Raw genomic sequence first — 19,758 nt, 5'->3', positions numbered from 1 at the left:
GGGTGCCTGCTACTTGCAGCTTAAACTACACTGAGGGGAAACGGAGTCTAGTTCCTGCCTGTCTTGAGGTCACAGGTCAGTCCAGCTTCCGCTTTCAAGTTTGCCCTCTGGACCGTCTGCCCCTAAGGAACCACAGTGATCTTCCTAAAGCACCATCTGACTATGTCAGCTCTCCGATGCCCCCCTTCTTCCCTCAGTATAATAAGCCCCTTCGAAGTCCCTCACAGCCCTGCATGATCTGTCCCCTGCTGACCTCTGCTCTAAGCCCCACCTCCCCCTCCTGCACTTGAGTCACCCTGAATTGCCCTCTGTTTCCCTAAGGGATCTCTTAGGCCTCTGTGCCTGTGCGCAAGCCAGTGCCCCTCCCTGGGCCACCCGTACCCCCGTCTCAATGATCTCTTCCTCTGTGAAGCCCTCCCAGACCTCAAACAATTGGCCCCTCATGTGTACACAGTCCATCATAGTAACCGAAGAGCTTCCCATGTGATTCCCTGTCAGCTGAGCTGAACACACATTTAAGTCTCTGTTAATAAAAAAGAAAAAAAGACAGGAAATGAAGGCTCAGAGAATGGATGGTAAGGCTGCGACCTGAACTCAGGTCTCCTAACTTCAAGGCCACTGCTTACAGTGCTTCCTCATCCATGGGAGGGAATCCAAATCTAGATGTGAAAAGGGAGGTAACAAACCTTGAGCTCTGGGCATCAGAGGAGGGGAGGGTCTTGCCTGGGGGGGCCAGGAGGTAGGGGAGGAGAAGGGGAGGGGAACAGGTAAAGGATGAAGGGAGGCTTCATGGAGGAGGTGGCTTCCACCCCTGGTCTTGCTGAACACCAGCCCACAGGGGGAGCAGTTCAGGTGCGGGGATCCTGAGTCCTCTTCAGATGGGCTTCTCCTGCCACAGGGAAAGATGGGTCTCAGCTCACGTTGTCCCAGATTAATAACCCCAGAGAAGACAGAGCCCAAATCTCCCAGCATCCCTGTACAAGAGTCCGGTGCAGCTGAGGTCGCATCCCCGTTGCGGCTCAGTCACTGTGTCCAGGGAAATAGAGTTATATGACTGGGCAGCATCGCATGCCTATTCCTGTGACCAGGGAGGCAGGGCCTGTTACTAGGAGGAGAGGGTGGGAAAAGTTGCTAGTCAAGCAAATCCAATAGCCACCACCTTTCTGAGGGGCATTTGTTGAAGCAATGTGGAGAATCTCATGGAAATTTAGAGATGGGCATTATAGCCAGGCTTCAGCTAGGACTTGGGAAACTATCAGGACCAGAAGCAGCTCCCTCTCAGGGCAGTACGGTTTCTCTTTCATGGGGTCTCTGCTGCCCTCTGCAGAAACCCTTTTCCATCTTTATGCTGATGGGCTCATTCTGCTCACAGAGTTTCTGCTCCCTCTTAGATTTATGTTGCACGTAACTGCAGCTGGCTAAGGCCCATCCAGGCCTCTTGGAAGCCAACTGTATTTCGCAGCATCCTTGGCTTCTGTTCTTACAGTTGACTATCCAGCCCCTGTTTCCCAATTCTAAATTCCTGAGAAAGAGGAATCTTTGGCACAGATCATCTTTTCAACCCAGGCTACTACCCAGGTCAAAGGTCACTGGACAGCATGGGGATGGTTCACCTTTGGGTCAGGTGCTCACTGCCATCCAAATAACTCTATACATTCTCCCTGGTGACCTCCTCCTCCTCCTCCTCCTCCATGAGGCATCTGAGAATAATTGACCCCTTCCTAGAGTTTCATTATTTACAGCTGTGTAACAAGCCACCCCAAAATGTAATGCTTAAAACGATAAAAACGTATCATTTTTCATAATTCTTTGGGTTGCCTGGGCTCAGCGGGGAGGTTTTGCTACTTTATGTGCTGTCTGTGGTCACTCCTCCTGCTGCACCGCACTAGGAGCTGGGCTGGGGCTGGAGCAGTAAGATGACCTCACTCATATGTCTGGCAAGTGATGCTGACAGTTGCCTGGGAAACCACCTTTCTCCACTGGCTTCTTATCCTCCAGGGCCTCTCTGCCTCTCCATGTGGCCTTTCCAGACTCCTTTACATAGTAGCTGGCTCTCAAGAGGGCAAAAATGGAAGCTGCAAAGTCTCTTAAGGCTTAAGCTTAGAAATCACACAGCATCACTTCTACAGCATTCTATTAGTCAAAGCAAGACGCTGGGTCAACTCAGATTCAGCTCCACCTCTGGATGGGAGAAGTGTCCAAGTCACATTGCCAAAGAGCAAGCAGGATGGGAGAGAGTTTGAGGCCATCTGTGGAAACAATCTACCAAGCCTGGAGAAGGACAAGTCTAAACATACTTCCCCCAATCCTAAAACTTTCTGTTATGATTATTTCTCCTTTTCTCCCATGCAAGGTTTGGTTGGTTCCTCCCAGGTCATGATGGAGGCTGGGCAGACCCCTCCATTCTGTACCCCATCCCAGTCAGACGTCCACCAGGCTAAGCCAGTATTTTCTCCTGCTGCTCCCAGCCACCTTTGCACACTTCTAGACACACACAGAGATGCCCCTTGTCTGCTTCCTAGCCTGTGCCTTGGAATGAGGGGCATTAATGTCTGCACCTCGGGGTCTGCACCAAGGAGGGCAATGCCCTAGAACTCCAGGATGTTGGTCCAAGACTCTTGGGTTCCTAGGCTCCTTTTCTATCCTCTTTCAATCCAGCCACTTCATGGCGTATAACTAACCAAGCTCAGCAGGTGGTACCTGGGAGTGTGCGCTCCCTGCTGGCCATCAAGGGGCTAGTAGGAACCGGGATCCCCGGGAGTCTCTCTGGTCTGGGTCCCCGGCCAGGCCAAGGGGAGCCTGGTCTCGCCACCGACTTCAAGGGCCCCTCCACCTTGGTGGGGAAGAGCTTCCCGGCTGGGCCCTCCGCTGTGCCCCCAGCTAGGAGCAGGCTCCTGCTCGTGGATGGAGCTGTCCATCCACCACCTCCTCCCCCTCTGCGGAACAGACTAGGGTTTGAGGGAAGAGGACGCCGCTCAGGGTCCCACTGTCCTGGCATCAGAGGGGAAAGACGGGGGCTAGCTTTGTTTTGTGGGGGCGGCTAGCTTTGCATTTTTTCCTTTGTGGATCACCACCCCGGGGGAAAAAGTCGGCAGGTCTCCCCTTCTCTCGGTGCCGAATAGCTCATCGAAGAACACTATCCCCGCAATCCCGAACCCGCAGCAGCCCGCAGGCCCGGCTTAGGCCCCCTCCTCCTGCGAGCCGGAGGGTCCAACCGCCCCTCCCCCCCATTTCGGGCGTGGGGCGGTCGGGGAAGGAGAGCGCAGCTGTCCTGAAATACACATCCACCAGCAACAGCAGCAACGCACCGGCTGCCAACAGGGCGAGCTGAGCACCTCAGCGGGCCCCCCCCCCATCCCGCCCTCCGGCCGGCCCGCACGCGCACTCTCCACCGCTGCCCGCCCCCTTCTCACGCCTGGGACGCGCCTCCCTCCCGCAGCCCAGCCCCGCCGGCTCCGCTCTCCGCAGCCGCCTGCTCCGGCTGGGCCAGATCAGAGCCGAGCATGGAGCCTGGGGAGCCCCGGGAGCCCCGCGAGCCCGCGCCGGGGGCAGGGACCGCCGCGGCCCCGCGCTGGGAGGAAGCCAAGACTTTCCACGACAACCTCGCGCCCAAGAAGAAACCCAAATCGGTAAAAGCAGGGCATGGGTATGGGGGAGGGCAGGGGGCGGGTCACCGGAGGGGGGGTCGTCAGCCTTCTGGAGAGGGACCCGTGGTGCCCCTCCGAGAAGGGACGCAGTTCCTCAGCACGAGAATGCGCCAGGCCGTTGGCACGGGCTCGGGTTTATTTTTGGAGCTCTGCTCTGGTGTTTTTCTTATGCCGGGGCTCGTGTTCCACGCCAGGATCCCCCTCCGTCATGCTGTCATCAGGGCCCAGCTCCAGACCTCGGCCCAGCCCCTCCCCTTGCGGGCAGCCTGGGGCGAGCGGACAGCATTTGTTGGCAAAGCCGGTCAGCGGCGCCTGCGGAAGCGCCCCGGGCTCAGGTAACCCGACTCTGAAAACCCGGCTCCTTGCTGTGCGCTCCGGTTTCTGCCATCTGGGCACCGGGCTCCGGACCCGAACCTCTGCGTTTGGGGTCTGAGTCAAGGTCCTGCGCCTTGGGCTCGGGGTGCCGGGTTCCCCGCGTCTTAAGAGGAGGGAGCTGCCCTGGAATCTGCTCTCTGCGCTTAGGGGCTCTGCGTCCCTGGTTCTGGGATCCCGACGCTGGACTCTGCTCCCCAGCTCCGGGCTCTGCTCGCCTCACAGGGGAGCCCTCGCTGGCATCGACATCTCTGCGACCTCAGTGGTCGTCTCATCCCTTGGGGATTCACACAGAGGAGGGAGCTCGTCTCCTCATTGGACAGATTCATGATGCCCTCGTTGGTCCCTGGGCCTTGCTCACTCCAGCCTCCCAGATCTCAGAGCTTGGGAAGGGGATAGAGGATCGAAGCTGGCTCGGAGCATCCTCCAAAGAGCTCCAGCCTGAGACCCTTCCCATAAGGCCCACCCTGTCAACAGTCATTCCCCCAGAGCACCTCCAGGCCTGCCCAGCAGTGTGGATTGAGAATGAATTAGACTGAGTCCCCGCCTCAGGAGCTCACAGAGACTCTGGACATGGTGAGTGCTCAGGTGAAAGACCCTAGCAGTGGGAGCATAGAGGCGGGAGTGACTGCCAACTCAGGAAGTCTTTTAGAGGTGGCATTTGAGCTGATTTTAAAGCCTGAGTAGGTGGACTTTCCCAGGCAGAGAGGGAAACAGGCTGGGCAAAAAGCATGACTGATGTCTTTGAAACTGAGAGGATGCAGGATCTGAAGGAGAAGAGTTGAAGTGATGCCAGAGACCCACAGAGGGCCTTGAATGCCACATTAAGGAGTCTGAACCTTATTCAGTGGGGTTAGGGGTCTTAAAACTAGGTTCCATGAAGCCCCATGTTTCAGGAGGTCTACCCACATGTGAAGCCAATTCATTTTCTTTCTTCCTCAAACTATGTTTTACACAAGTAAAAATAGGTGATAAAACCCAACTTACTCAAATGTGTTGTTGGACATTTTAGCACCTTGGAGACTGCCAACATATTAACTTATGCTACATACAGGTTGATTACCGTTTTAGCAAACCTCAGAATAAAGCATTTCCTGTGATCGGTTTTAATAGAAGAGTATCTTGAGATTGCTGACAATCGTTGCTGAGTCTCCTGAGGGTTGTAGTTTAAAACAGAACAAAACAAAAAAAGCCTTTTACCTGGGGCTTCCCTGGTGGCGCAGTGGTTAAGAATCCGCCTGCCAATGCAGCGCACATGGGTTCGAGCCCTGGCCCAGGAAGGTCCCACGTGCCACGGAGCAACTAAGCCCGTGCGCAGCAACTACTGAGCCTGTGCTCTAGAGCCCGCATGCCACAGCTACTGAGCCCACATGCTGCAACTACTGAAGCCTGTGCACCTAGAGCCCATGCTCCACAACAAGAGAAGCCACTGCAATGAGAAGCCCGTGCACTGCAACTAAGAGTAACCCCTGCTCGCCGCCACTAGAGAAAGCCCGCGTGCAGCAATGAAGACCCAATGCAGCCAAAAATAAATAAATAAGATAAATTAAAAAAAAAAAACAAACCTTAAAAAAAAAAGGCTTTAACCATTTGCAACCACTTATTGGTGTGAATTAGGGCTTTCTCAATGCTGTGCAAAAACCGACAAACTGAAACAGAAACAAACTGACTAGATGATGAAGCTTAAATCCACACTGGTCTCCTGTATTCATTGATTGACATGATAATAAATATAGCGTGAATATGTAATACATTTGAATTTATGGTATAAATTTATACCAATAAGATATGGTACTATATGCTTTACATATTGGGACTCCTTGCAAGAGTTCGTTTGCATAAAATGTCAACCTACTTTTAAAAAAAGTATGAAAACCATTATGGAGCTATGGCAGGACTTTTCAGCAAGGGATTAACTCCGTCCATTTTCATTTTAGAAAGGTCACTCTGAGGCTGGGTTGGTGGATGGATTGGAGAGGGTGTGTCTGGTAGCAGGCAGATCAGTGAGGAGGCTGGTCCCTGCCTGGGGAGGAAGCTGTGGGATGGAAAGGAGGGGATGGACATTGGGAACTAGGGTGGTGCGTGGAGCACACCAATCTGTTTCCTCCCCAATCACCAAGGAACCCGGGAGCTCAGGCCCAGTCGTCAGTTATGACCTCTCGGTCAGCCCCTGGCCCTCACTGTTCTCTGGGAGGCAAGGAGACTGGTGGCTTCTTGGTCCCTACTCCTTCCTGCAGAAACCCCTCCCCCCTACAAGCTATTCTGGGGGCTTTGGGCCTCCTGGGCCCCATCAGGGCCTGGCCTAGGCTTATTCTCATCCCCAGGAGCCTGAGTGAAATATTTAACCTCCAAAAGCCTATAGGAGGCCCTCACCTCATGAGGTCAGACGACTTCCTCAGTCCAAACCTGTTTTGTTCCTCTCTCCTCCGGCAGCCTTTCTCACTCTAAGTCCTTCTAGAAATAACAGCTTTTGGCTATGTTCCTATCTTGGGCCCAACAGGCAAAATCACTTTGGCCTCAGTGAGAGCTCCTCAGGCAGGCTGGGTAGGGCTGGACTGCCCTCCTTTATCCCTCCATTCCTGTCCCCCAAGCAGGAGTAATCAGCTGGACCCCCCATTCCCCCCCCCACTCCAGTGAAAGACAGGGAGAGCTGGCAGCGCCTTGGCTCCCTGGAGCCCGGTGTTCCCAGGCTGAGTTCCTGGTCTGGGGTAGGGGGTCTCTCTGACCTAAGCTTCAGTCTGGCATCTGGACTTCTTTCTGATTTCTGGAGGAACTGTCTCTAGATGCGCCTGACATCACGGGACGGGGTGACCTCCCTCTGCAGCGAGGTCCAAGGGGGTGTCTTAGTGCTTGGCTTCTCCCCAGCTCCGACCAGCCCCTTTCACTTGTTCCTTCAGCTCCGCCTGGAGCCCAGAGAGGCTGCTTCTCTCTCCCAGCTGGCATTCCATATTTCCCACAGCGGCTCTTGCCCACTAGGCCCTTAGACTTCTCCTCACTTGTACAGAGTCAGAGCAGGCGGAGCAGGGAAGCAGGGTCCTTGCCCTGGGGCCCTCCATTCTGGGAGTAAAGAGAGCCCTGCCCTGAGAAACCTCGCTCTGAGGGCATGGTGCCCCTCACCAATTCTCCCAGATCTGAAAAGGGAGGGCTGGGGTGTGAGGAGAGTCCCAGGGAAGTGCCTGAAGTAGCAGGGGTTGGGGTCTTCTGCGAGTGATTGAGGAGGGGCATACGGGGGTAGGGTGCTGCTGTGTGGACAGAGGCCAGGCTGGAGGCCAGAGACTTGGGATCTTATCCTGGCTCTTCCTTGACTTTGCTGGGTGACCAAGAGTAATACTCTGCCCCTCTCTGGGCCTATTTCCCCATCTGTAAAAGAAGGAAGTGGAGACTCCTGGGACCAAGGCAGCTGGGATATTTTTTTTGCAGTGGCCAGAGGTGGGATGGGATGGGGTCTGGGCCGGTCAGCCGGAGGAGACCCAGAACATAGCAGTTTGGCAGGGACTGTGGGACAGAAAGTGACGAGCGAGACCTTGGCTGGCTGCCTGAGCTGGAGCCTCCGGCTTGGGAACCTGCCCGAACAAGCTGGAGGGTAGCTGGCTCCCTGTCCTTGAAGGGGTGTTGGGCCTGGCCCTGGGGCAGTAAGCCCAGGGGGCGAGGCAGTCTCAGCCCTTGCCCTGAAGGCCAACAGGCTTCCTGGGTTTATGAGAGCGGGCCTCCCCACGCCCCCAACCATACCCTTCCCATCCCTGGCCATCCATCTATCACCCCTTTTCTTTCATCTTTACCTTCCTTCCCTGAAGGCTCACGGTGGCTGAGGGGTTTGGGAGGTACCCAGCCCAAGAACACACAGACACTTGGGGGCGGCTGGCAGCTGGGAGAGTTACTGGGCTGAGCCCCAGAGGACAGGCACCTGTCCTGCCAATGCCTTATACTCACCCTGCTGGGCCCACACACTGTCTTGGTTGGGATAAAAGTCAAATGCAAACTGAGGTCCACCTCCTGAGTTTGGGGACTCTGGTCTTCTCTTCCTACCTTGAGGTTCTAAAGCTTCATTAGCCACTAGCCATTCATGGCCACTTAAATTGATTAAACTTAAAATTCAGTACAATTAAAGATTCAGTTCCTCTGTCTCACTGACCATATTTCAAGTGGCTCCCTAGCCACATGCAGCCACACGGAGAGCACTGGACGTTTCCATTATCACAGAAAGGTCGATTGGACAGTGCTCTTCTAAAGCATGCACAGATCTCTGCCTTGGGGATAGATCATAAGCTCCATGTGGGCAGGGATCACAACTGTGTGATCCCTGCCATGTCCCCAGCACAGTGCCTGTCACATGGTCATCACTCAGTGTTGTCAACTGATTGGGACCCAGGCTTGACTCCAGAGAGGAGAAATGGGGTTGAGTGCGTGACCTGCGGGCTGTAAGGAGCAGGCCAGCATGCAAGGTCCATTTATGAGTCTTGCTCCCAACTTGAGTCCCTGTTTCCTCATCTGTAAAGTGGGAATCATAGTCCCAGGATCGCTCAAGTCACAGAGATGTGGTGGGGCTCTCTGGGTGTCTGTGAGTCCTTTGGGGACCCCAGGGATTATGAAGGGTCCAGCTGCTGCCTGTGGTGGTATTCCTCTCTCCCCATTCTGCTGGAGGTGCCAAAGGAGTTCTGAGGCCCTCCCGGGCCCCTGAAAGAAGGCCTTCTGCAGTCTAGCACCTGCCTACTCTTCTGGGCTCAACTACACTCTGCTCCCATGCACAGAGCTCTGTTCACCTTTGTGAAGGCATGGCGTGTGTGCACACCTCCTCATGCCTTCCTTCGCCCCACTCCTCCTTCAAGGCTTTGCTGAAACGCCTCCTGTCCTATGACAACTTGCTCTGAACGCTTGTCATCGAGACTTTGCTTTCACCTGGTTCGAGCACTCATTTCAGTCCCCTTTGCTTCTCTGTTTACCTGTCTTTCTCCCCTACCAGCCTGTGACTCTGAGGGCAGGAGCCAAATCCCTACCAGTATCATTCTCAGGCAGAGCCCAGGTGCTTGGCACAAAGAACTAGTAAATGTTTGTCAAATTTGCATCAACCGAAACAATATTCTCTGAGCATTTACTATATTTCAAGCAATTTGAACAGAGAAGGGCACTGCACTGGAGTTTCTAGTTCATGTTAAATTTGTCATGGCAAATACTGTCTCCCATTAAACTATATTGCTTAAAAGTTCAGAGACGTTAAATATTTACTGAGCACCTACTCTGTGCTAAGCACAGTTCTGAGCACTACAGATACAATATATGAACAGGATAGTCCTGGTTCCTGTTCCCTGAGAACTCAAGCATGGTTCCTGCTTCTAGAGCTCTGTCTAGAAATAGAAATAGTTAAATAAGTAATTATAATTTAGTGTTTAATTTTACCACAAAGGAAATCCTTAGGAGAGGTAGCAAGCCCATGACTAGGGGTAAGGGAAGGCTTCCTAGAGGTGACTTGTAGTTTGAGACCTGAAGGCTGGATGGAAGTTAGCTGGAAGGGCAGTCAGGGGAAGAGCACATGAGGCAGAGGAAACATCATGTGCGAAGGCTCGGAGAAGATAGGGGGGAGGTGTGCTTAGACATGAGAAAGTCAGATTGAGCAAAACGGGGTAATGGGAAGGTGACAGTGGAGACAGAGGTAGGGTCTGTCATGAAGGACTTCCTACTCCATACTCAAGGCTGCCGATCCACGTGTGAGAAGAGTGGGTACCACTGAAGGGGGAGGCGGGGCATGATCAGATCTGAATTTGGGAACAGTCCCCTGACAACACTATGGACCACGTATTGGAGGGAATGAGAGATGGTGATGGGCTGGACCATGGTAGGGAAGACAGAAAGAAGTGGATGGATTCTAGTAGAGTTGGCAGGTTTTGGTGACTGATTGATGGAGGGAAGGGGGTGAAGGAAGATTGAAGACTTGCGGTTGACTTCTGGGCTTCTGGTCTAGGTGATGAGTAGTTGGTGGTGCCAAGCGTTGAGATGAGGAAAGCGGGGAGGGGACCAGGTTTGGGGGTGGAGAGAATGCTGGGAATTCAGCCTTGGGCATGATGAGTTTGAGTGTCTATTAGTCAACTGGGGCAGTTAGATATATGAGTCTGGAGCTCAGGAGAAAGATTTGGGCTGGAGATAGAAGTTCTTATATAATTGTCATGTTTCTGGGCACCGCTTCTTCCTAAGGGCATGTAGCTCCCATTTTATAATGGAAACCATCTGGAGACCGTCTTGAGCATCTGTCATACTTTGACTACATACACTGTATTCATTTTTCTGTCGAGTCCAGATGGCTGGCTAGATTGCAAACTCCCTGAGGGCATGTACCTCCCATCTGATTGTCCTCCTCTGTGGGGAGCCATCAACTCCCTCAGCCCCCAGTTGGGTCCTGCACAGAGGGGGTCCTGATCTAGGTCTGCCCCTGCCCAAGTCTGAGCTCCTTAGGGCAGAGGCTGGACCTGTGTCTTCTCCCTGTCCCTGAGACCTGCCTCAAGAGAATCTGAGAGTCAGCCCCTTCTCCTGCGCCCCTGCAGCCCAAGCCTCAGAATGCAGTCACCATTGCTGTGTCTTCCCGAGCCCTGTTCCGCATGGACGAGGAGCAACGGATCTACACGGAGCAGGGTGTGGAGGAGTACGTGCGTTACCAGCTGGAACACGAGAACGAGCCCTTCAGCCCTGGGCCGGCCTTCCCCTTCGTGAAGGTGAGGGGCAGTTCCACCACTGGCCATACGGTGCCTTCGTGGGCGTTAGAGAAAAGCACTCCCATGGGTGTATGAGTAAGGAAAAGGGGTCCCTTCTGGGCAGATGCCACCACACAGGAGCATAGCTTGGCAAGTGGACAGCCATTGTGGGAAGAAGAGGCCACCCCATCCTCTGGACTAATGCAACCCCACTCCGGGTAACCAGCTTAGTGCATGGAACCTAAGCTGGATTTCCACCCCCACTCACCCTTTTAGTGAGGCACCCCTGGGCAATAATCAACACGCACAGTGGCAGAGACTGGGAGGAGATAGCCCGCGTCCACTGGCCTCACCCCGAGCCTGGCCCCGGACCTCCCCTCTCCTCCCCGTGTTGGATCCCAACTCACCCCTCCTCTCCAACCCTAGCTACCAACTCCAGGCATCAGTCCCTGGGGGTCTGAGCCCGAGGGTCCACTCTCCCATCCAGGCTCTGGAGGCTGTGAACAGGCGGCTGCGGGAGCTGTACCCTGAGAGCGAGGACGTCTTCGACATCGTCCTCGTGACCAACAACCACGCTCAAGTGGGCGTCCGTCTCATCAACAGCATCAACCACTATGGTGAGCATGAGGGCTTTGGCCATGACGTGACCCCTACCGGACACCCGGGGTTGGGGTCACACCTCTGCAGGGTGCAGGTAAACCCACTGGAACCTCGAGCTCAGAGGGGTGTTGGTAAACAGGCCCTTCTGTGTAGCCTGCTTGTGTAGCATTGCCATGTTCAGGGTGTAAATATTCCCACCGTGGCTGATGTCAAGCTACCAACAGTTGAACAATCTAACTGGCTCCAAAAGTCCCTGGATGCTTAACGTTCGGCTCTTGCAAGCTGGTACAGGCCGGCTCCAGCACATCGCCGCACAGGCCCCACTCCCTATGTGATTGGGCAGGGCACTTGCTGCCCCTGTGCCTCAGTTTCTCTCTCTGCAAGGGGGCTGACAGGCCTTAAAGCCTGCTGGTGGAGGCAGGTGCAGTCGTCAGAGTGAAGGGACTTTGTGTCTTAGTCCAAACTCTTGTTTGAAAGTAATAGACCCTCCAGAGCCAGACCTTTCAGCTGAAGAAAATGGCGGGGGTTTTTTTTTGTTTTTTTTGGCTGTGCCGCATGGCATGCGGGATCTTAGTTCCCTGACCAGGGATTGAACCTGTGCCCCCTATGTGGAAGCGTGGAGTCTTAACCACTAGACTGCCAGGGAATTCCCGAAAATGATTTCTTATTAGGTTACAGGTGTGCCTCTTGGAACCACAGGGAAGGAAGTGAAATTGGGCCCACAAAGGCCTGAGAATCCCAGTACTGGCAATCTCTCCAGGGCTTTTTTTTCTCTCTGGACCACATGAGCCCTTATTTCTGCTTCTCTCAGCAAATCTGTTCCTTTTTTTTTTTTTTCTTTTTTTCCTGTCTCTTTTTCTCTTTCTGCAAACTAGGTTTCTCTGCCTTTCATGAATATGGCCCAAACTGACAAGTTTACAAGTCCTTGTTCCTTGTTTTCAGCAACCAGGAGAGGCCAGTTGGCATTTTTAAATCCTAATTTCAAATTGTTAGGAGCAGGGGTGATGTTCAAAATATTTAACCACCTTGTGACATAAGTACCGAGGAATCAGGACAGACACTACCTATGGTACTGGGGCAGAGTCCTGAAGGACCCCTGCTGTGCCCTTCCACTGTGGACCCTCCTGTGTGAGGGGCTGGGGTGGTGATGGGGTAACTCAGTGGGCTCAGAGCAGCAGCCATGTATCAGCAAGCAAAGTTTTACAACCTGCACAGACATAGGTACTAGGTGACTCTCAGCCCAGGCTGGGAGGGAATCTAATTGGCCCAGCTTGAGTCAGGTGCCTATCCCTATCCAGTCAGCTATGACCAGGTGGGACCACGAGCCACGAGGCTGGGACCTACTTTTGTAGTACTGTGATCCCCTGAAAGGGGACATTACTGTGAGCCAGGCAACTCCTCCAGAGATGTGATCATCCCCATTTCATGGTCGAAGAATGGAGGATCTCAGAGAGGGGGAACGCTGGCCTAAAATCACTCAGAGAATCACTCTGCTGCCCCACCACCACTCAGAGCCAAGATGGCGTCCACTGAACACAGAGGGACCACTCTGAGGCCCTGAGGGTTGACCCAGGCATCACCTGGGTACTCTCTACCTCCTCTCCAGACCTGACCATTGAGAGGTTCTGCATGACAGGCGGGAACAGCCCCATCTGCTACCTCAAGGCCTATCACACCAATCTCTATTTGTCGGCTGATGCAGAAAAAGTGCAGGAAGCCATCGATGAAGGTGAGTGAAACTGGGGAAGGAGAGTGTGGGGAGTCTGCCTAAGGGGGCTCAGAGATGGGAAGCCTTGTCCTAAAGCTCTGAGCTGGCTCTAAGGGTTGCCATGGTAACTGGAAGGGGAGGACCATCCTTACTTCCTATGACCTGTCCTGTAAACTCTGAGAACAAGGCCTCACCTATTTCACTTATTGCCCATCTATTCCACTGTCCCACCTCCTGCCCTACCATGTTAAGGATGCCTTTACTCATCAGCATCACCCAGCCTTCCGTTTCCATGGGAACCCTCCTTACAACCCAGAAAGCTACTCCCTTCCAAGAATCTTCCAGGTCAGTAGGAGTTCTAATTCCTGTGTGACCATGGGCAGCCTCTGTCCTTCTCTGGGCCAGTGAGGAGGGAAATCAGTACCTAGTCCAGCCTGAGCAGTAGAGTCTGGGAAATGACCAGCATTCCAGCAGCCGGGCCGGCCAGTGCTGAGGTGAGGTTAGAGACACAGCTGCAAGCGCGTGTGTCTTTCAAGGGGCAGTTTTGGGGATGGTATCCATAGTCTCCTGACAAGGTGTGTTTCCCTATTGTTCGCGGAAGAAGACAGGCTCACAGGGGAGGAAGAACTGCCCCACTGCCCGAGAGGGCTCCTCAGGCTGAAAGCTACTGTTACTTATTTATTTTGACATTTTATTGGAGTATAGTGGATTTACAATGTTGTGTTAGTTTCAAGTGTACAGGAAAGTGATTTAGTTATACATATATATATTCATTCTTTTTCAGATTCTTTTCTCATATAGGTTATCACAGAATCTTGAGTAGATTTCCCTGTGCTATACAGTAGATCCTTGTTGGTTATCTATCTTATATATAGTAGCGTGTGTATGTTATCCCAAGCTCCTGATTTATCCTTCCCCCCAGTGTTTCCCCTTTGGTAACCATAAGTTTGTTTATCAACCAACGATATGTTTACTTTCCTCTTCCTCTTTCATGCTGTCTCCTGCCTGGAAGCCTGGCCTCTCTCCCGCTGATGCCTCACTCCCCTGAGATGCTTGGGGTTCCAAGAGACTTTCTTTAACCAGGAAGCGGAAGCCATTTCCCTAGACAGATGTCACTCCCTCTGGTTGGGGTCTTGGCATTGGTCCGTATGTGTGCCTCTATATGTGTATAATTTAAGCCCAGGCTAGGGAGCAGGGGATGGTCCGGAGGCAGGCCTTCCCCAGGTCCGGTGGTTCTGGTTCATCTTGGTTCCAGCACTGGCAAAGCTGAGAAGGTTCCTGGCCTGATGTCCAGGGCCTGGGCCTACTTACACATCCTCAGGCTAGTGAAGTTGTGGTGAGGCTGGCATTGCTCTTTCCTCCCAAAGCTCTGCCTCTGTCCAGGCCTGCGGCCCTAGATTCCCAAAGAGCAGGGCTGACATGGCCTTTGGAGAGGTGAAGAATCGGGGATGGGCTGAGCCCACTGCCTGGGTCTCCAGCCTCCTGGTACCGCTCTTTGCTGTCCAGTGAGTTCTAGTTGGAGCCAGGGTTCCCAACAGGCATACTGGGCCGTCTGGAGAAGCCGAGTCTGTGTCACTGTGGCGGCAGACTGAGGGGGTGCCCACACCCACCTCACCACAGACTGCAGCCTAGAATCTCAGCCCCAGACAGAGCTGAGCACCCTTAATTTTATCTTGGTCCAGAGAGGGTGAGGGACTTGCCAGAATCAACAGCAAGAGAGTAACTGAGGCCCAGCCAGGGTCGGGGCTCCTTCCCAGCCCCCCTGTAGATCTACATCAGGGGCCTGTGAGGAGCTCCAGGAAGGACAGTGGTGGCCTGGGGGACTCGCCCTTCCATCCAGGACTGATGTTTGTCTGGTCCATACCAGCATGAACTTACTAGATATTAAAGTATTGAAATTCCCCCATGCCGATTGATAAATAGCTCCTGCCCTGAGTCCTCTGAGTGCCCCCTGTTCCCTGGGACACCTCCCGGACCTTCCCTCAAAGCAGCAACTAAAAGGGAAACCCTGGCATGGGCTGGGGCCTTCAGAGTCCTGCTCAGAGCAAAAGCCACTATCCATTCTTACTGGCCCCTTTGGAAATATTCCGAATATTAGCCCTCGTTAGCCGGCCCCTGAGTCCTAGGTGAGGCAAGCAGGGCAAGGATAGCCTGAGATAGCCCTCTCCTGGCCCCCAGGCAGCTGAGGCAGGTGTCAGGGCCCTATTACCTAGACGAAGGCAGACAATGCTTCCCTTTCTCTGCCCAGGGATCGCAGCCGCCACCATCTTCAGCCCCAGCAGGGATGTGGCTGTCTCCCAGAGTCAGCTGCGGGTGGCCTTCGATGGGGATGCTGTGCTCTTCTCAGATGAGTCGGAACGCATCGTGAAGGCCCACGGGCTGGACAGGTTCTTCGAGCATGAGAAGGTCCACGAGAACAAACCTTTGGCCCAGGTGCTCCACACACTCCCCAGAACCCTTGGGTGGAGCAAGGAAGCTCCCCAGAACCTGTCCTTGGCTGGAACCTCCAGCCCAGAACCAAACCCCAAGCTCAGCCCAGAATCCAGCCAGGTCCCCTCCCTAGGCCTCCGGCCTTCCTCCCTCTCACCTGACCCCTGGGTCCCCTCAGCGAGCTTCTGCCTCTTCTTTGAGCTCCCATCTCTCTCACTGCATTCCCATCCCCGCTTTGAAGCCCACATTCTCTCTCTAAGCCCCTCTCTGAAGCCCCTACGTCTTCTTTGCAGCTCCGTTATGAGGTCTCCATCCCCATCGCTTCTCGGCCTTTTGGCTAAACTCAAGTGTAGGTCTCTATCCCCTTCCTGAAACCCCCATCCTCCCTCTAAGCTCCCAGCTCCTCTCTGAAGACTCCATCCTCTTTCTGAGGTCTCCATCCCATCTCTAAAGTCCCCATCCCGCTCTGAAGGCCTCATGCTCTCTCTCTGAAGCTGCCATCCTCTCTCTGGAACGCCTGTCCCCTCTGAGAGATTCCCCCACTCCTCTGAGAGGGATCCCATCCTCCCAAGAAGTCCCTGCTTCCCTCGCTGAAGGAAAGGAAGAGTTGGGCTGGTGCCCTTCATTGGGGCAAGGAGATCCAGCTAGTGTGGGGTCTGGGCAGCCCATCTGCTTTGGGCCACACCAGCCCTTCACACCTCCTGACAGCCATCCCTTGGCCAGGGGCTCAGAGACCCTTACTCACCCTTAAACTGCTCAGAGTGTCACTGAGAGCAGAATATGCCCTAGAGCTGGTGGAAATTCCTTGGGGTTGGAGCTACTGGCATTCTCCAGCCCTCCAGGGAGCTCCTATCTGTGCTTTGAACAAAAATCTGGGTGCTCAATAACCCCAAATCCTCTCTCTCCAAGAGCTCAGCAGGCTTCAGCTCTGACTCCAGAGTAATCGTTTCATTTTCTCTCTTGTTGGTTCCCTCTGAAATCCTTGGCAATCCAGAGCGGGACAGTTTTTCCACTAAGTGGTAGGCAGAGCCCCAGGAGACCACTGCTTGCCCCAGGTCACCCAGCAAGTGAGGGGTCTCCAAGATTAGAAACCCACCTTTCCCGATTTCCAGCGGCGTTACAGTTTTCTTCTTCATCATCCTCTGGTTCTTTATTCACACCTCCTCATGAAGCTTCATTGCTCCAGGCACTGTAAAGAGTAAATCCTTTCCCTGACCCTACAGAGCTGGAGCACGACACCCTGAGCCACTCACCTGCCCCAGGGGCAGGGTTGATATCGGGCAGTGACACATGGGTCTGTCTGTCGCAGCTAAAGTCCATTCTGATTGAAGGGTGCCCATGCCATAGTTACTAAATACTCTTAATATCCTCCCTGCTGATGAGCACGAAGGCCACACTTAACAGAGTTGCTGGACAGACACCCATGTACCTGGTGGGCTGCTATAGTAACAACCCTGATATGGTTTTTCTGACGCAGACATCCCCAGTCACAGCAGTATGGACACCTAGACTGCCATAGGGACCTACAGCCCAATTGATGCATGCAGTGGCCCGAGCAGGCATAGCGGAACTGAGAGATTTAGAGATCCTGAGAAGCTTTCCCACCCCAAACAGCAAGATCCTAGTGTTATAGGTAGGAGCCCAGCAGCGGAGGGGGCAAATGTTTGGGAGATGGGTGAGCTCACAGTGTTCCTTTGCCTTCTCGTAGGGCCCCTTAAAGGGTTTTCTGGAGGCTCTGGGTAGGCTGCAGAAGAAGTTCTACTCCAAGGGCCTGCGGCTGGAGTGTCCAATCCGCACCTACTTGGTGACGGCACGCAGTGCAGCCAGTTCTGGAGCCCGGGCTCTCAAGACCCTGCGCAGCTGGGGCCTGGAGACAGATGAGGCCCTGTTCCTTGCGGGAGCGCCCAAGGGCCCCCTCCTGGAGAAGATCCGCCCACATATCTTCTTTGATGACCAGATGTTCCACGTGGCTGGGGCTCAGGAGATGGGCACAGTGGCCGCTCACGTGCCTTACGGTGTGGCGCAGACACCCCGGCGGACCACACCCACGAAGCAAACCACATCTGCACCGTAGCTGAACCACCAGCTTTGCTGACCCACGTTGCTCCAGGCATGGCTCCATGTCGTACACGTCGCCCAATGGACACTTCTAGTTCCTCACCTCTCTGCCCTTCTGCATGTCTGCCCTCATCCCTGTGAGTGAGGTACTTGTAGGAAATTAGGCAGACTGGTCCGGCATTCTCACCAGCTACCCTTTTGGGCAAACACTGTGCCATGATCCTGGCTCAGAAAGTAAGACTGTGCAGAAAAGCTGGGTTTCAGGGGGAAGTTGATGGGACTAAGGGTGAGAGGGTCAGAGCAGCAGGATGCCTCAAGAGGAGCTTATAAAACTAGCTCAGTGTAGTACAAAGAACATTGCTTTGAGAGAGATGGGATCTGGCTTCTAAACTTTGTCCTGGCAGTGTGCACGACTTTAAGTTTGAGGTGACTTTAAGGATGAGGTGACTTCCCCCTGTGGTGCACTGGTGAACTCTCCATCCTTGCAGGAGCCCCTGCAGCCCCTTTGTCACCACTGCCAGGGGAGAACTCTCACCGCGTGATGAGTCAGCTTCCCCACCTTTTAGGGGGTTTTCAAACTCTCCTTTAGCTAAAGAAGCTTGGTTTTATAAGATTGCCCTCTTTGAAGGAAGGATTCTGAGCCAGGGCTACTCCTGATATATATGGTACCTTTGTACAAATTATAGAAGGACACTGTCTCTAGAATGAATTGTGAAAAGACGGCCCTTCCTCTGGGCTGACCCAGACCACGCTGGGGCACACAGCTTGGTTAGCAGGATATAGGCTGGATTTTGGCCCCTACCAGCTCCTCAGCCCAGAGGCCTTTGTCAAATGGGCAAGGCACACAATCGTCCACAGCAACCTTCCCTATAATTTTACACGTTTGGAAACCACTGGATGAGATGACCTGTCTACTTCCTGTGATGCCTTAATCTGAGTCATCAAGGGTCAGCTGCCAGGTGCAGGGTTTGTGGAAGGAGGGAGGGAGTGAATTTAACCTGCATGCAGACTCTCATCCGGCCAGCAGGGGGCACTGCAGGCCCTCCCTGGGAAGGCGCTTTACTAGGCCTGCTCAGTGCTTCCTTCGCTTTTGCTTTTTAGCCAAAGTTAATTTGTTGCTGCCTATCAACCCCCTCACCTCAACCCTCACTCCCTCAATGACTGTGTCCTACTCTGCTTGCCCAGCAGCCCTGCTGGGGGGAAGAGGTGGAGAATTGGTGTTTAGTGTTTGTGAGCTCAAATGCAAGGGGAGAAACCTTAGGGGCTGAAGTGGGAGGTGGTCCAGGCTGAGCCCAAGGGAAGGCCTGCCTGGAGTGATATAGGAAATGTGGGGAGGTCAGGTCTGATGCAGTGACTGGTTAGAGAGGAAGGAGCTGCAGTGTGCATTAGCAAGATTCTCCAGCTGTGGGATTGTGATTGGAGGTAGCAAGCTCTTCGTCACTAGGATGCTGTCAAAGGGACTCCAGGATGAGGTGACCTCCCCCTGCGGTGCACTGGTGAACTCTCCATTCTTGCAGGAGCCCCTGCAGCCTCTTTGTCACCACTTCCAGGGAAGAACTCTCACTGCTTGATGAGTCAGCCTCCTCCTTTGCTGACCAGCTTGGCTTTCTCCGGAGAGAGGGTGGGACCTCCAAAGGCTGGTCCCTCAGGAAGACCCAGAAGGGGTGAGGAGACGTCAGTGGTGGGGACTGATTGCCCAGCTTCCCGGGCGAATCCCAGCTGTGAGCAAGCACTTTATGAAGAAAGCCAAAGGTGTCATTGGAGGTGTGTGCAGGGGAGCTGGAACACTTCTGGGGGCAGGAAAAGGGGTGACAGGCCACATGAGGCCTGACCTTTATCCTTTTGAGGACTCAGCCCAGGGTCTGAATGGGCACAGGTTCTGGGCAGTGGAGGGCAGGATCGTAACGTCAGAAAGATAACGCAGGAGGGAGAACAAAGTCAGAAGACTGAGGTGGTTCTGGAAATGAGCAACAGTTTGGGTGAGAAGAGAGTCCTGGGCTGGGCTTGTCCTGTCAGTGCTGGAGCGGCTGAGAGGCTGGCCGTGGGGAGGAAGGGCAAGGCTGTGCTGGGTGTCTGGGCATTGCCAGGGGACGGGCAGGTGACGAGGATGTCCTTGCACAGGGTCATGCCATCCACAGCCAGGATCCTTCTGGCCAACAGAGGAGGCCTCAGGGTAGAGGGTCTGGTTTGGAGCTCTTTCCTCTGCCGAAGCTCCCAGCCCAGCCAGAGATACTGTGAGACCTAAGGACAGCCTCCAGCAAAC

At 54.0% G+C, this 19,758-nt stretch overlaps 1 protein-coding gene across 1 annotated transcript; it reads left to right on the top strand.

Annotated features, from left to right (window-relative positions):
- The first annotated feature begins 3,503 nt into the window (after positions 1-3,503).
- NT5C1A (5'-nucleotidase, cytosolic IA) lies at positions 3,504-17,943 on the top strand. The gene is made up of 6 exons (XM_060003989.1): positions 3,504-3,629; positions 10,553-10,720; positions 11,187-11,316; positions 12,906-13,028; positions 15,256-15,440; positions 17,146-17,943. Exons 1-6 carry the CDS (start codon positions 3,504-3,506, stop codon positions 17,509-17,511), a joined length of 1,098 nt encoding a protein of 365 aa, XP_059859972.1. The 3' UTR covers positions 17,512-17,943.
- The last annotated feature ends 1,815 nt before the right edge of the window (positions 17,944-19,758 follow it).

The sequence above is a fragment of the Delphinus delphis genome, chromosome 1, assembly GCF_949987515.2.
Source record: "Delphinus delphis chromosome 1, mDelDel1.2, whole genome shotgun sequence".
In the NCBI taxonomy this organism is placed as follows: domain Eukaryota; kingdom Metazoa; phylum Chordata; class Mammalia; order Artiodactyla; family Delphinidae; genus Delphinus; species Delphinus delphis.
This window is presented reverse-complemented; position numbering and strand designations above follow the sequence as displayed.